General features: G+C 38.6%; 1 protein-coding gene across 1 annotated transcript in view; it reads left to right on the plus strand.

Annotated features, from left to right (window-relative positions):
• The window catches only part of msh2 (mutS homolog 2 (E. coli)), an 86,774-nt gene that overhangs the window by 42,631 nt on the left and 26,771 nt on the right, over positions 1-17,372 (plus strand). The window contains exon 8 of the mRNA XM_028820936.2: positions 5,193-5,302. Coding sequence (XP_028676769.1) covers positions 5,193-5,302 — 110 coding nt within the window. The remainder of the gene's footprint in view (positions 1-5,192; positions 5,303-17,372) is intronic.

Here is a 17,372-nt window from a genome sequence, read left to right on the forward strand (position 1 = left end):
AAGTAAGTTTAAAATGTTGCGTCCGATTAAGAGAGTGTTAGCACTCAGTTAAAATCTAATAAGCTTGTGTTCTGAGGTGAAATTCTTTCACATTATGACTTTTATCACCAATAACATTTTTCCAAACACCAAGAAAAGATCAGCCAGTAAAATTTCAGAATAAGATAGTGGGCATAAAATGGGGCAAAGAAGGTGTGTGAAATGAGAATTTACCTCTCCCAGTTTCCTGCCATTGGCATATCAAAATCCCTGTTGTCTGACATGTCAAGAAACATGTCATGCCCAAGACGCATCAATTCCCCCTGTCAGCAGTAGATTTCTGAAATATTGATGATTACCTTAGGGGGGGGAAAAAATCTTTCTTTAAGGTAGGCACCCAATTTGGTGAGGCTAAACCTTTAACAACTTTATACATTAAAAGGAGGAGTTTAAAATTTCTTGTAAGTTAATTGGAAGCAAACAAAGTGGCTAAGTTAGTATATACAGTGCTTGCACTTACTGTACTTGCTGTAGTTTTGATTCTTGCTTTCATATTTTGTTTTAAATGTAGAGTAGTAAGTGATTTCTTTAAACAGTATGACAATGTAATATAATGTAATTAATGATTTTTGTTTTTAAGATCCTGCAAGTTAAGAAATCACCTTAATTTTCCTAATATATTTAAGCAGTAAAATATAGGTTATGGAAAGTTTGGAAATTTGACAAGGTACAATCACTGTCAAAGATGATATCTAAATTATGAGTAGATTCAGATAAGCTAAAATGTAAGCCTTTTGTATTGAGTTTTCAGTATTGGCATTCTATTCACATAAATACCATTATCTAAAATAACTTTTTTTGGTTATTTGAACATAAACATTACTCATCCACTGTTTTACTTTACTAAAGTAGTTCATTAAACACTACGCTGAGAAGTACTCTTGTTAGTCATTTCAGGCACCATTTTCAAGCACAAGGCTTCTCTTAAGTGTACCTGGTGCTACAGTACCAGTTAACAAAGATTGGTTAATGTTGTGTTGTCTCATCTAAGGACATATGTTCTAAAAAGTCACATAAATAAAGGTCAACTGATCAGCACTTTTCACTTGATGATGAAATGGCTTATCTGCTGGACAGATGTGAAAAATCCAGAAAAGTAGTGGGAGTATGCTGGAAACAACTAGTGGAAGCCACTAGACAGAAATCAACTATAACTCCTCCAAGAGCTTTTTAGTAGAGACAATGTCAAGGAACTGTGGCCATAAAAGGTTCTTGGTGCCAGCTGTAGGACCTGTTGTTGGACACAGTTGGTATGGAAAGATGTCAAGTTTCATCTAAGGCTTCATATACTTGAGGTCAAAAAGGCAGCAGCTGCAGTGGTTGCCAAAGTGAAGTCCTGTGTGTGAGCAGAGTTTTCCAAGACCATACAGAATGTGTTTCTGGTAACCTTTAAAAGTTACTGGAAAAGTACCCGCTGGTTGAAAAATTGAGTATCATGTCATCCAGGCTGATCTCAGTAAGACCTGCAGACATTAAACTCAACAGAAGAACTGAATGAGAACTTTGAGACCCAAATTCCTGAATACAGTGAATACCCTGTCTCCTCAAAGGTTGTGCTTGAACCAGTGCTAGATACATTTTAGAAGTAATGCTTCCAATGTACAATTCTGTCTTTGCTTAAATTATTGAAGTTTGCCACCCAAGAATGCCTGTGTGATGTCTATAGGCTTGCATCATCTGAGTTACACTGTTATTTATGAGTCCTCAATTTAGCAAGTAAAAAAATCAAAATTATTAATTGTGTTTAGTCATAAATGTACCAATTGGTTGCCAAAACAGAATAAAATCTATATCTGCCATTTTGATTACAAAGGCTGTCCAGGCATCCCAGAAAGACACACGAATAAGTAAAGAATCAAAGAATATTAATTCAAATGTGGTTTACTAATGGAAAACAAGAAATAGATAGAACTTTATTTATCCCCAGATGGAAATTGGGCTGTTTTCAGAAGCTCTTTAAATAAATATAAAGAATAATGCAGTTTATCTCATAAATATGGTGTAATATCTATTCACATCTTAGATGTGAAATTTTTAAAAGATATATTTAACACATGCCTACTATCTGTAATTTTGGATTATGTAAAGACTCTGTCTAGTGTATTTATAACCAGAAAACAATCTTAAGGAAGCAGTCCTTGCATTTGGACAATTTGCAATTATATTTCTTACTTAATTTCAGTGTATTCAACACCAGACTAATATGATACCATTAGCCATTTTTCTTCTACAATACTGTAGGGTGCATATTTTTAGAATCAGAAAATGTCTTTTAATAATAATAATAATTCTTTGCATTTATATACCGCTTTTCTCACTACTCAAAGCGCTCAGCAATTGCAGGTTAAGGGTCTTGCTCAAGGGCCCAACAAAGCAGAGTCCCTTTTGGCATTTACGGGATTCGAACTGGCAACCTTCCGATTGCCAGTGCAGATCTCTAGCCTCAGAGCCACCACTCCGCTACTTTTCTTTTAATACAAAAAAATTAAGACTCCCCTAAAAGATTTTGACTTTGTAAGTAGTCCATGTAGCACCGTTCAATAATCTTTTCTATGTAACTGCAAAAGTAGATGTTTTCCCATTTTTGCATATCTAAAACCTAAGTATACATATGTTGTCTGTATGAGAGTTATAGGAATAAATGATGGAATGAATACACAATTGGGTATTTCAGCCTTTTCTGTACCGCAGACTCATGGTGGATAAGCTTCTAGAATTGTATCTGATTTGATTTATTGCCAGTTTTACTTAAAACACCTATTTGACGGTTGCTGGCAGCAAATATCAGTGTTTTATGTGCATTTTTTCATTGGAGTTATTCATCGAAAATATCAACTTCAGTATTTCTTTGCTCAGCAGTTCAAGTTAAAATATCTTTCTTTCTGGCAACAGTAAAGGAATTACAACAGAATTGTCTGTGAAGCGGATGTAATGCAATATAGACTCAATCATTATAATCCTAGCCATTTAATAAGGTGGTATGTGTTAATGAATTTTGTAAGAAGTTCTGTAACTTTTTCCTCTTTAATCCTGTGATCTTTGGTAGATTTTTTTTTTTTTTAATACCTGTAACGTTCCTGTGTAAGAGATTACCAGAAACATAAACATGTACATCTGATAGAGCTGAGACAGACACGCAGTAAATTAAGTGCTGTAATTGTCTGTTGCTCATAGTTTTATGCCTGGTTGTCACAATGTGAAATTTCAAGCTTTGATAGAATGCAAAGAAAATTAATGAAATTCCATTTTCAATACCTAATATAATATGTAACTCAGTAAAAAATGTATTTAAATAAATTGCAATTCTGCATGCATTAAAATCTCTATGCGTAAAAAAGTTGTTAAATGCAAATACTTCAAGTAGTTCAGTCTTTTGTTAAAGGTAAGAGTGAAGTTCTGTAAACAATAAAAAGTAAACAAGTTTAAAGTATGCGGAGGAGTAATGCCATTGTTTTGCAATTGAGCACTGAAAGTAATAGCTCCTTACATAATATAAAAAATGTGAAACATTTTTCACTTGCTCATGATAAAATAAAGGAAAGTAATGTGGTATGGCAGCACACTTTGTGGCAGGAGTTTAAAAATCAAGGTAGTTACAGTACCCTAGTAATGGAGAGTGCTGCCCTGAATGAACACAATGAATAAAACTGACACGCAGGTAAAAATTCCAGACCCCTGTCTTAATGAGTGAAACATTTAGCTGAATGCAAAAAGCATTTTAACATGTAAACAAACAACAAACATCCCACCCCTACTTGAAGCTTATACTGATTAATGTTTCTGTAATTTATTAATAAGATACCAACTTTTTGAAATCTTTGCGTTGACTTTTGTGTCAGTCCTTCAAGTGTTTGGCTAAATTGGTTGTGTTCGCCCCCTTAGTTGTTGTTGTGTTTTCCATCCCCATTTGGGAGAAGTTAAAGTATTTCCAGGTGCCACTCTGTCTGCATTTTTTGTAAATTAGGCATACTGGTGGAAGCTCCAACACTACTGAAGTTTCTGTTAACATCTGTGAGTCAGTGGAATTGGGGCTGGATCTTTAGCTATGCCCATTGTTAGCCTATGAGGTACAATTGCCAAAAGCCAGAGCAAACTGGAAGACCTTTCGCAATGTAGGCTGTCGAATGTGTGGTTGCTCATGGAGTCCCAAATGAGGCACATTAACTGCATTGTAAGGGAGCATCAGTTCTGGCATTACGAACATGTAGCACGATTCCCTTAGGGTGATCTGTCTTGCAGGATCCTCGTTGTTCAGGACCTGAAAGGCTGGACTAGGCCAAGGGGATGCCCACATAACACTTGGCTGCGGCAGATAGATGGTCACTTCCAGAGGGTGGGACTAGACTGTGTGTCTGCTTGGGGGGTTGCCAACCAGGGTACCGAGCTGTTTTATCGTGTCGTGAGTGCGGTAATGTGCTGTACCAGTGCAAGCTCCCCGACCTGACCTGATATTTTGTTACTTTTGACAACCCCACTTTTATGGTACATTAGATTTTTGATTCAATTGTATTGGTACAATCCAACAAAACAATATTATACAATGGCTTTCTGTAGTGATCATCATAAGGTATTTTTCAAGTACAGAGTTATTGCACAGCTGTGTATTTGTACTGAGGAACAGACATGATGTTTTCTCCGTTTTGTACAGTTGGTCACTAGCAAAGATTAAATTGTAGACTTGTCATATCAAGCCCAGTGTCATAACCTCTAGTCCCAACTGTTTACAGATTGATTCTGAGTGATACAATGCAGTCGTGTATGCAGCAATCAATAATTGCATAATGAGCAGCATCTTTTCTCATTTAATATGCATTCATGATCTGTGCTTGATGAACTTCTGGCACAATAATAATGACTCTTCTGTTTCATATATAGCCATTAATAGCTATTAACTGGTGTGCATTATTTCTACTTCAGATAATCTGCTTTTGATTACATTTGAATGAGATTTTTGAACTATTTAAATGTGCTTAGATAGGGCTTGGACACCCAATGACCTCCTGTCTTATCTTGCTGATCATTTAAAAAAAAAAAATAATAAAAGTTGTCCAAAATTCCTGTTTCCAAGTTATTCATTTTGTCTTCTAGCAGAATTTCATAGTATTTCCCCACATGGCACTAATTTGCCATAATCTTACTCAATTTCATACTAGGAAAACATCAGATGCTTCTGCATGCCGCTTTCATCTCCTCTCTGAACGACCTCATCAATGATTTCAACAAATATCAAGAGATGATCGAGACAACGCTGGACATGAATCAGGTGGGAGTCTCGGCTAGGTCTTTAGCCTTTCTTGCATATGTGCAAGGGATCTGCCAGTTCTAATTATTTTGCTTTTCAAATTGAGCAAAAAAAGTACTGTAATACTATAGGTTAAGCGTAAAATTTGTACTTTTTAGTAGTGAAGAAAAAAGTCATACATAACAAAATGTAACTTGATTTTGTGTGAAGGATGATGGTTTTTCAGTTTCTGCTCTACAAATACTAGCATAAGTACTTCCATTTAGTACCACCCACTCATTCAGTTAAAATAACTATCTACTGGGTTTCAGTAAGTATACACATCAGATTCCATGATTGGCCTAATATTGCTTAACTGTTGGTGGAGCATTTTATTTGTTTTATTCCCAGGTGTAGCTTCAGAATCAGAATCAGAATCAGCTTTATTGGCCAAGTATATGTACACATACAAGGAATTGGACTCCGGTTTTACCTAGTATTGTCCCTGATGCTGTGAGATTGACTTAAGTGTTCATGAAAGTGATGGCCTGAGGAAAGAAACTGTTCACATGTCTGGTAGTTTTGGCGTACAGTGCTCTGTAGCGCCTACCAGAGGGAAGAAGTTGAAAAAGGTTGTAACCAGGGTGTGATGGGTCTGCAATGATGTTTTCTGCCCGTTTCCTGACTCGAGATCTGTATAAGTCTTGAATGGAGGGCAGATCAACACCAATGATTTTTTCTGCAATCCTGACTGTCCGTTGAAGTCTGTTCCTGTCCTGTTTTGTGGCTGAGCCAAACCAAACTGTGATAGATGAACATAGAACAGACTGGATTACTGCAGAGTAAAATTGGATGAGCAGCTCCTGAGGCAGGTTGAACTTCCTGAGCTGGCGCAGGAAGTACAACCTCTGCTGGGCCTTTTTAACAATTGTGTTTATGTTTAGTTCCCACTTTAGGTCCTGGGAAATTGTGGATCCCAGAAACCTAAAGTTTTCCACAGCAGACACAATGCTGTTGAGTAGTGTGAGAGGGGGCAGCACTGGGGGGCTCCTCCTGAAGTCCACTGTCATCTCCACAGTTTTAAGCTTGTTCAGCTCCAGGTTGTTTTGACCACACCAGAGGGCCAGCTATTCGACCTCTCGTCTGTATACAGACTCGTCACTGTCCTTGATGAGTCCAATGACTGTCATATCATCTGCGAACCTCAGGATTTTAACAGACGGGTCTCTTGAGGTGCAGTCATTTGTGTAGAGGGAGAAGAGCAGAGGAGAGAGGACACATCCCTGGGGGGCGCCAGTGCTGACTGTTCGTGTGCTGAATGTGATTTTTCCCAGTCTCACTTGCTGCTTCCTATCTGTCAGGAAGTTTTTGATCCACTGGGAGATGGGAGCTGGTACAGTGAGCCAAGTGAGTTTGGTGTGGAGGACTTCTGGAATGATAGTGTTGAACGCCGAGCTGAAGTCCACAAACAGGATCCTAGCATATGTCCCTGGAGAGTCGAGATGTTGCAGGATGTAGTGCAGTCCCATGTTGATTGCATCATCCACTGACCTGTTTGCTCGGTAAGCAAACTGTAGGGGGTCAAGCAGGGGGTCTGTAATGTCCTTCAGGTAGGTCAACACCAGTCTTTCAAAGGATTTCATGACCACAGACGTCAGGGCGACTGGCCTGTAGTCATTTAACCCTGCAATGGAGGTTTTCTTTGGAACCGGGATAATTGTGGAATGCTTAAGGCAGGAGGGAACTTCACATAGCTCCAGGGATCTGTTGAAGATCTGTGTAAATATGGGGGCCAGCCGATCAGCACAGACTTTAAGACAGGAGGGTGACACACCATCTGGACCTGGTGCCTTCCTGATCTTCTGTTTCCTGAAGAGCTGACTCACGTCCCCTTCACAGATCCTGAGTGCAGGTATGTTGTCAGTGGGGAGGGACCGGGGCTTGGTAGTGAGTGCTGGGACTGTATTTTGATTGGCGTGGGTGAGAGGTGTGAAAGAGGGATTATCAAACCTGCAGTAGAACAAATTCAGCTCGTTGGCCAGTTGATGGTTCTCTTCAGTATGGGGGGATGGTTTCCTGTAGTTGATGTCTTTCAAACCTCTCCACACTGATACAGGGTTGTTGGCTGTAAACCTATTTTCCAGGTTTTCAGTGTAGCACCTCTTTGCTACTCTGATCTCCTTTGTCAATGTGTTTCTGGCCTGATTATACAGGATTCTGTCCCCACTTCTGTAGGCCTTCTCCTTAGCCTTACGAAGCTGCCTGAGTTTTGTAGTAAACCAGGGTTTGTTTTTGTTGTATGTGCGAAAAGTTTTCATGGGCACACACATATCCTCACAAAAACGGATGTAGGATGTCACAGTGTCAGTAAGCTCATCCAGGTCTGTCGCTGCAGACTCGAAAACACTCCAATCAGTACAGTCAAAGCAGGCTTGCATGAGGCAATTGATAGTTCTTTGAGACTTATGTGAACTTCTGCATAGCTACATTGTATGTAGCTTGTCTATATGAAGCAAAATCTACTGGAATAGTTCTGTTCAAAATCTGTATATTTTTAGCATTTTCATTTGGACTGAGGGAATCATTTTTGAGTTGCCATGTACAGTATAAAAGTTTACATTATGACAGATGGATATCACTCTGAAACTGATCATATCCTTTTCAAGATGACTAAAAGAAATACATCTGTTGAATATGTGAAGTTCATATTTTGACTCCGTCATACTGTTTTCCAAATATAAACATTTATGGTAAGTAAAAAAGCATTAATTTAATTCTGCTTGATACCAATACATGAACTAGCTTTTCCAAGTCTTGCACATGCCATCCTATCAGTAATGTTTGCTGTGATGAGTGTGGAGCATAGTGTTTCTATTTAGCAGGCATTAAAGGCATTGTTTATTTGTAGTATTATTAATTTTTTGTATATTTAGCACAAAAATGAAATTTTGTCTAATCCAACTTCCATTAAGTTTATTCTGTAATCACGTTTAGCTCATTGTTTGGCTGCAGATGTGGCACACAAACTGAGCTAAAGAGGAACTTTTGTACCTAGTTGGGACAGTATCAATTTAATTTCTGAAGAATTCCTGTACTAGGATATGCTTGCAGATTTTAAACTATTGCAGTTTTATAATAAGTTTAGAAGTTAAGCACCATTACACTCTCCATCACCTAGATTTGCAGTCCTTTTGCAAAGGATATCCATGTTTTTGACAACATTGTGGCCAAGATTCATTCACCAGTATAATTCACTGTCACTTTTCTCCCACTCCCCATTCCATCTAGGCTGATTCACTTGTAGTTCTGCTATGAACTGTACACACAAGAGACCTAAACAGCTGAGCTAAAGTAGACCTTCCATAACCCAGCCAGCTAGTGTTTTCTGGCGGCAATACCATCACTGCAGTTGACCAGACTTGCACACTAAATTATGTTACAGTACTACAGTATAATGGATTTTATATATTTATAGCATAATTGAAATACAGTAATATCAGTATTATGTTAGGTTGATAATTTTTACAACTGTTTGAAAAAGTGTGGCAGCTTTCTGAAAGTCATAAAAAGTCAAACTATGGAAATCTACTGGAACCACATAGCATGATATTTATTTTTGCTTGCATTAAAGCTTGCTAAGTACATAATCATATGTTTGAGTAAGTCAGTTAGATTTACCTTTGTTGAAACCAGACTGTTAAATGAATAGGCGAAAACTTATAAATAGCCCAAATAGGCATAAATTATTTAACTGCCTTTGTAAGTGGTATATCCTAATAAACCATGTTTGTTGCCCACAGACATTACTGGGTTTATAATAAATACTTTTGAAAGAGAGAGGTTTGCATTTTTAGTCAATGTCAAATTTACTGTAGTCATAGATTTGTATATATTTGGGAGTCTAGCAATTTCTGTAAATTTAATGGTACATATGAAAAGGATAATTCAATTAAAGCTTTTAATCTGATTAAGTATGTTGGGAGAAAAAAATGAAATTATTAAAAAAGCAGTGAGCATGCCTGAACTTCACAAATATTTACTACTGTATTAATATAGCTTTTAAGACAGGAGTAGGACATGTTTAAATCTCATTGGCATTAACATCGTTTCATACATGATCTGCTCATACTTGCTTATTAGCTATATATTGAATAAGATGTGAAGCTGTTCAGCTTATGGTTTACATAGTACAAGCTTCCTAGTTGATGAGATGAAATTTTGTGATCACCCAGCAGATGTCATTGTTTAGTTGCACATGCAGGAAGTCTGCACTCCACTGGTTACAGCTCAGAGAAAGAAAGTAAGTAAGCAAGCAAGCAAGCTGAAAGTCCAGATGTTTATGTGCTATCATCCAAACAACATCTGTTCTCGAGTTATTGGCTCAAGTGAGTCAATCTGACCCAACCACAGTCTGTCAATGTCACTCTGATTGTTGCGTGTATTCTGGTATAGTTCAGAGTTGCTGGATGTATCTTTCCCATTAAAAAAAATTCTTTTGTATAGGCTTCTTAGATTGCTCAACACTTATCTGCTAAGTGTACAGAGATTGTTCATAAGGAAACATTAAGCCCGGTTTCCTAAAGACTAGAAGGCTACAGAAGACATCCACAGAATAACATAAGAAGAAAAAAATTCCAGGCACTGTAAATAAGGATCTTTTATCAAATTAATTTTCTTCTAGTTTGGTCTCGTCTGTTGCAGGAGATGGAGGTCTGAAGCGGTGCTCCGTTAGCAGCAGTGTTATTTTTTCTATTATTTCTTATCATCCCGAGGTATCCTGTATTTACCCATCCTGAGGAGGTTCTACTACAGTATATGCAAGCATATATAAACATGACTGGTAAGAAAGGGGCTCAAAGAAATGGAAAAGAAACCTAAAGCTACATCCAAGCCTAGACAGGAAAAGTCCAAGTTCAAGGTACGGCCTTTCACAGACTGACCTGGAACAGACAGGCGAAAGCCCAGACTTCTCAGGACCACAGTCTGCTGCATCATCTCCAGTTGAAGAGTGAAAATGGGAGCGAATGTGCAAGTGATGCAGGTCCCGATAGCATGGTTCCAGAAGATCACTTGAAACTGGAAAAGGCCTTGCAGTCCACGCTTTCATCTACTCCTCACGAGCCGGGAGCATCGGCTGTAATAGGTCTTGCCGCTTCATCTACGGTGCACGAAAGCAGAAATGATATGTCCGAACTGAAGGTAATGATCGCTGAGCTCAAGCAAGAGATAAAGAAAGAAATGGTATGCTCAAGATAAGCAAGAAACTGCAGCAGGATAATATAGACTTCGAGAAACGCGCATATAATTACTTTGATATGGCCTTTAAAGGTATGCTGGAAAAAATTGAAGAGCACATTCAGGAAAATTCAGTCTAAACTGAGAGCACTTACCAATCAACTAGAAGACATTAAGCAGACGTTCATGACTCAGATTGAAACAGCCGTATATTTTGCATCCTCCGCTGATGGAAAAGCAACAGCTGCGAATTCCGAATGCAAAAAACTCTGAGACAGATTTGCTGCTCTGGAGGATGGATTTAGAAGGAATTAATATTAGAATCTAAGGTCTACCTGAGAATCGTGAAATTCGTAGCCGGACTATTCTCCAAAATAATTGGAGAGGACTTTAAATCAGACACCGAGATAGCAGCAGCTTACCGTATATGGGGATTGAACACCTCTAAACCTGCGGTGGGTTGGCACCCTGCCCTGGATTGGTTCCTGCCTTGTGCCCTGTGTTGGCTGGGATTGGCTCCAGCAGACCCCCGTGACCCTGTGTTCGGATTCAGCGGGTTGGAAAATGGATGGATGGATGGACACCTCTAAACCTAGGACTTTTGTTGTGCGCTTTGAGAAATTACAATCTAAATTTAAATATAATGTCACTTCTCAGACAGAAACAAGAGATTATATTTGAAAATAACCTCATTCGTATTTTCCCTGATTTCTCACCCTCAACAGCTGGTAAACGCGCCTCTTTTTATAATATTAAACAGCGCTTACAGAAAGCCGATATCAGATACAGCCTCTTCTATCCTGCTAAACTGAAAGTGGATATTCAAGGCAAACATTACATCTTTACCATTACGGAGGAAGCAGATAAAGAGTTAAGAAAGCTGATCCCGACACTTTACTGAAATATGATTGTGAGTCGCACCCTGTCATGGCATCTCAAAGAAGATATCACCAGCTGTCTGATCCGCTTGCAATGATACTGGTACTGTAATTATACATCCTTTTTTCCTTGTCGGTCACTTTCTGTTTGTTTTAATTACAGTTATACACGTATATGTATGTATGTGTGGAAGAAATTAAATTAGTAACCTTTTTTTTTTTTTTGCTCTTTTTACTATTCTAAAGGAGACTGTTAAACATCATTACCTTGATTTATTATTGTATTCGGGTTTACTATGCTTATCCAGAGCCACTTTTTAACACCATTCCCTGGGTCTGCTATCATAATCTTCAACAGTCTTGAAATATTAAATTTTATGCTTATAGTACTTAGACTGTATTGGCAATAGATATCTCAATTTTAATCCTCCTACGCCGCTGTGGGGTCTTGTTTTGTTTTGGACGTGCTCTGTCTCTAGGTATGTCAGAAGATTGGGACTTTGTGAAGTGGGGTTCAGCCTCACGTGGGGAGGCAAAATGAGGGGGTGGGCGTACTAGGGGGGGAGAGAAAGAGAGCAAGCTATCTCTAATCTGTCATTTTAATCCTTTATAATTATAACTAGCAAAATACCCACGCTTCGCAGTGGAGAAGTAGTGTGTTAAAAAGGTTATGAAAAAGAAAAGGAAACATTTTAAAAATAACGTAACATGATTGTCAATGTAATTGTGTTGTCATTGTTATGAGTGTTGCTGTCTTTTCTATATATATATATATATATATATAATATATATATATATATACACACATACATATACAGGTGTAACCTGGGTCAGGTTTCAAATGGAATATATATAACTGCGAGTTTTGTGTAAATAAAGTTTATTGAAGTTGAGTATATATGTAGGTGTCCTCGGATTGGTTGGGGGGGAGACGCCATTGTAAGATAGTTAAACAAGAGATTGTAAGATAGTTAGGAAGAGTCGCGGTACGAAGAGGAGAAGACGGGAGTGGTGAGAGAGAAAGAAAAAGAAAAGAGAGCTTCAGGCAAAACGCCGAAGCGAGAAGAAAGAGAGAGCTTCAGGCAAAACGCCGAGGCCAGAAGAAAAAGTTTCAGGCAAAACGCCGAGACCAGAAGAAAGAGAGTTTTAGGCAACACGCCGAAACAAGACAGAGAAAGAACTAGAAAGAGAGTCGCTGTTGAGGCAGCACGCCGAAGCAAGACTGACAGAACGAAAGAGGAAGTTGTAGTTGAGGCAGCACGCCGAAGAAAGACGGACTGAAAGAGAAAAGAGAATCGCAGTTGAAGCAAAACGGCGATGCAAGACAGAGAGAAAGAAAGAAGGACTAAATGTAGCAAGCGGATAAAACATAAAGAAGAGTTGTTGGATAAAGAGAAAGACGGCAGGCAGGACACAAGTGCAGAAATGGTGATCAGTGAGTAAAGAGAGTGGTTGAGAAAGAAGGAGAAGGAAGAATATACAAAACAAGGTCGGTGTGTTTTTTTTTGTTTATTTGTTTTAAAGTGGCTTGAGTAAATTCTCAAGTGAAGGGGCCAGTTTCTGTTTGTTTTGTTTGGCCACTACGCACCCGAGCTACGTTTGGGGGCCCCCAACAGATTGAGTAATATTCATTGACTGTGGAAATATGTCCGGGTGAGCTCACCAATAGTGTCGGGCCCAAAATATATATATCGGGTTATAAATAAGTTACTGCTTGTATTTTATGTATAGTGTATATATTGTAAATTATCAATTTAAAAAAAAAACTGTTCACTTTCATTTTAGTAAAGAGAAGTTTTGTTTATATATTGGAGTAACTGATTTGATTATTGATTATAAGGGTGAAGGTGGGTGATAGTGTACCTTCCCACCATAGAGGTGGCGACACCATTATAAAAGAGCTCAGGACCTTGCATACCGATAACGGAAGGGTGTTGCAAGGGGGTTACACACACATACATACACACACACATATATTTACATATATATATAATATATTTATCAAAATACCTGCGCTTCGCAGCGGCGAAGTACTGCTTTAAAATTTTTATTAAGAAGAAAAGTAAACCTTTTTAAACTGAGGGAAAATGAATCAATAATTATTTGTTAAGGATCTCTGTATACCACCTTGTCAGTTCACCCCTCTGGTTGTAATATGACCAAGCTGTGTGCTGAGCTTACTCTTGAGCATGCAACGTACAGTTGGCCATGTGAAAAGCAGTCCTGCCTCAAATCAATGCCAACCTTTTGTAGGGTCTGTCCCTGAGACTTATTAATTGTCATTGCGAAGCAGAGCCTTAGTGGAAATTGGAAGCGTTTGAATTGAAATGGGAGATCAGAGGGTATAACGGGGATGCGAGGAATAAAAACTCTCTCCCCTGAGCCACCGCCAGTAAAAATAGTTGCCTCAATGAGGTTCTTTTGCAGACACATGACCTGAAGTCTCGTGCCGTCACAAAGTTTCAGTAGCTGTACGCAAATCCACAATCGGTTTCATATTGTTTTCGTACCTTATCAATTGTTTAATGTGTTTTTTGAACAGGTTTGATTCATCGAAGTGATCACTCCTGCTGCGTTCAGTCACTTCATGTGAGCCACTCTCTTGTGTGATGTTGCGATGTCCACGGGTTTATTTAATGTTAGCTAAGACCCGGCAGTTAAAAGTTTCTCGCTACAGCAATTTTAACTCTGTTACAAAGTGATCCAAACTGTTGTTTATACCTCGTGTCTTCTCATTAAACTTGTATCTCGCGAATATGGCATTGCAAACGGCAGCGGGTCAGTTCACGTGCTTACGTGGGAGGCGTGATGACGCAATATATTTTGATATATATCAAAATACCCGCGCTTTGCAGCGGCGAAGTACTGCTTTAAAATTTTTATTAAGAAGAAAAGTAAACCTTTTTAAACTGAGGGAAAATGAATCAATAAATATTTGTTAAGGATCTCTTTGTATACCACGTTGTCAGTTCGCCCCTCCGGTTGTAATATGACCAAGCTGTGTGCTGAGCTTACTCTTGAGCATGAAATCTAACGTGGTTTGTGCCCTTCAGATTGAAAACAGTTTGTATTTATCTTTTTAATAAAAGGCAAGCTTTTAAGCCTGAGAAATTACCCCGTAAATGCACACGTTTAATTGCACATGTGTTAATATGTATGCTTACACAGTATTAAAACACACTCAACAATTAACGTCGTTTACCTTTGTTCCCGCGTTTGATAAAAGGCAAGCTTTTAAGCCTGAGAAATCACCCTGTAAATGTACACGTTTAATTGCACATGTGTTAATATGTATGCTTACACAGTATTAAGACACTCAACAATTAACGTCATTTACCTTCGTTCCCGCGTTTGACTCGTGCTGTAAATCTCTTCCTTGTTTTCAGTTCACGTGATTACGTAGGAGGCGTGATGACGCGATACGTGACTCCGCCTCCTCCATTAGAGTATATGGACAAAAAACAGGTTCCAGTTATGACCATTACGCGTAGAATTTCGAAATGAAACCTGCCTAACTTTTGTAAGTAAGCTGTAAGGAATGAGCCTGCCAAATTTCAGCCTTCTACCTACACGGGAAGTTGGAGAATTAGTGATGAGTGAGTGAGTGAGTCAGTGAGGGCTTTGCCTTTTATTAGTATAGATTACCAACATAACAATAGACTACATGGCAATAACCCCTGGGAAGATTGGAAATAAAGATCAAAGCTGTCTCGCATTCGGTTAAGACTAGAAAATGACATCAAAAATTCAGAATCAATGTCTCTAAGACGGGGCAGTTAACTTTGTGAGCTGGAATGTTAAAGGCCTGAATCACGAATTAAAAAGAAAGTCCAGTGGAAGCTCGGGTCACAACTGTAATTCATTCCAAAACTCTGGTTGCAACCTGATTTAGTCGTGACCCAAAATAATTTTCCCCCATAGGATTGTATGTAAATACAATTACTCCATTCCGGACCGTACTAGCTGTATGTAAATATATACGCTCGTTTGCGCGCTCTCTCTCACGCTCTGTCTCTCGTTCTTTCTCTGCCGCACGCTCTCGCTCTCTCTGTCGCACGCTCTCACTCGCTGCACAGGGAGAGACTGAACACGTGTGGAAATCATCTGCGCGTACGAACCCGGAAGGGACACTGGCTTGTTCATCACCAGAGTGTGTGGTTGTGAACAGATGCAAAAGTTTGGCAAACTTTTTGGTCGTAACCCAATTTGTACGTGGTCCGAGACATTCGTGACCCGAGGTTCCACTGTATTCTCTCACCTAACAGATCTAAATGCTAAAATAGTATTTTTACAGGAGACCCACTTGTTAAGCAAGGATCAGTTCTGGCTGCAAAAAGACTGGACTGGCCAAATGTTCTATTCCAGCTTTACAAAAAAAACTAGAGGTGTGGGAATTCTTATCCATAGAACAGTCTCATTTGTAGTATCAGATCCTGAAGGGAGATGCATGATTGTCATGGGTAATTTATTTAATTGTAAAGTGATTTTGGTAAATGTTTATGCACCCAATATGGATGATAGGGACTTCATTCAAAATGTATTTGCATCCATTCCCAATGTGAACACTCATAAAATTATAATGGCTGGGGACTTAAATTGTGTTTTAAATCCAGACCTAGAAAGGTCTCCTGCAACTGGGGTGATGACATCTAACACTGCAAAGACGATTACAGTTTGTAACTGACCCCAACTTATCAGACCTCTGGAGATTTCTAAACCCAGACTCAAGAGCATATTCCTTCTACTCACCAGTGCATCATTGCTACGCAAGAATTGATTATTTCTTTGTAGATAACAATTTCTTGCCTATGATTAAATCCTGCAAGTGCGACGCTATTGTTATTTCCGACCATGCCCCTCTGATCTCGGAGCTAAAATCATTATGCCACACATACTCATCTCACAGATGGCATCTTAAGCCACTTTTAATAGCAAACGAGAACTGTACAAAATTTATATCAAAACAAATCATTTTTTTCTAGAGACAAATACATCCTCAGGAGTCTCTGCAAGAATACTCTGGGAAACCCTGAAGGCCGCCTTAAGAGGACAGATTATTTCTGTCGGAAAGATATGAGATAAATTGGAAACCAAGAAGATATCAAAGCTAGCCAGTGAAATTACTAGAATAGATCAAGAACAAGCCATGTGTCCAAGTGAGGCTCTTCATAGGAAAAGGCAGGCTCTGCATTCAGAACTCAGTCTCTTGACAACTACAGAAACTGAACAACTCATTTTTAAATCAAGACATCATTACTATGAACATGGAGAGAAAGCTAATAAGCTCTTAGCTCAACAAATCCACAAGCAAGAAGTTCGCAATACAATCCCAGCAATCACCAACACAGAGACAAAATCATTGACCATAAAAATATAATGCACACATTTAGAGACTACTATAAATCCTTATATTCTACTGAGTTTAAAGAAGACAAGACACAATCTAATGCATTTCTAGATGCATTACAGATACCGCAAATAGATATTCTTCGTGAAGTGGAATTGGATAAACCGTTGGCACTATCAGAATTACTAGATGCTAAAAAGTCACTTCAGAGTGGGAAAGCAGCAGGCCCCGATGGCTACCCTGCCGAATTTTATAAGATGTTCTTCATTCAGCTAGCTCCCCTTTTATTAGCAACATTCAAAGAAGCTAGAGACAATAAAATTCTACCTCCAAACTTTTCACCAAGCATCAATCACTGTCTTTCCTAAACAAAATAAGGACGTATTAAAATGTGCATCATTCAGACCAATTTCACTTCTGAATAATGATGTTAAGATACTCTCAAGTCCTAGCTAGAAGAATGGAGAAAGTGTTGCCTTCAGTAATATCACAAGATGAAACTGGATTTATTAAAGGCCGACACTTAGCATCCAATCTTCAACGCCTGTTTAATGTAATATATTCACCTGCAAAGTCAAACATCCCAGAGATATTACTATCCTTGGATGCAAATAAAGCATTTGATATGATTGAATGGAACTAGCTTTTCACT

The sequence above is a fragment of the Erpetoichthys calabaricus genome, chromosome 15, assembly GCF_900747795.2.
Source record: "Erpetoichthys calabaricus chromosome 15, fErpCal1.3, whole genome shotgun sequence".
NCBI classification, from domain to species: Eukaryota; Metazoa; Chordata; class Cladistia; order Polypteriformes; family Polypteridae; genus Erpetoichthys; species Erpetoichthys calabaricus.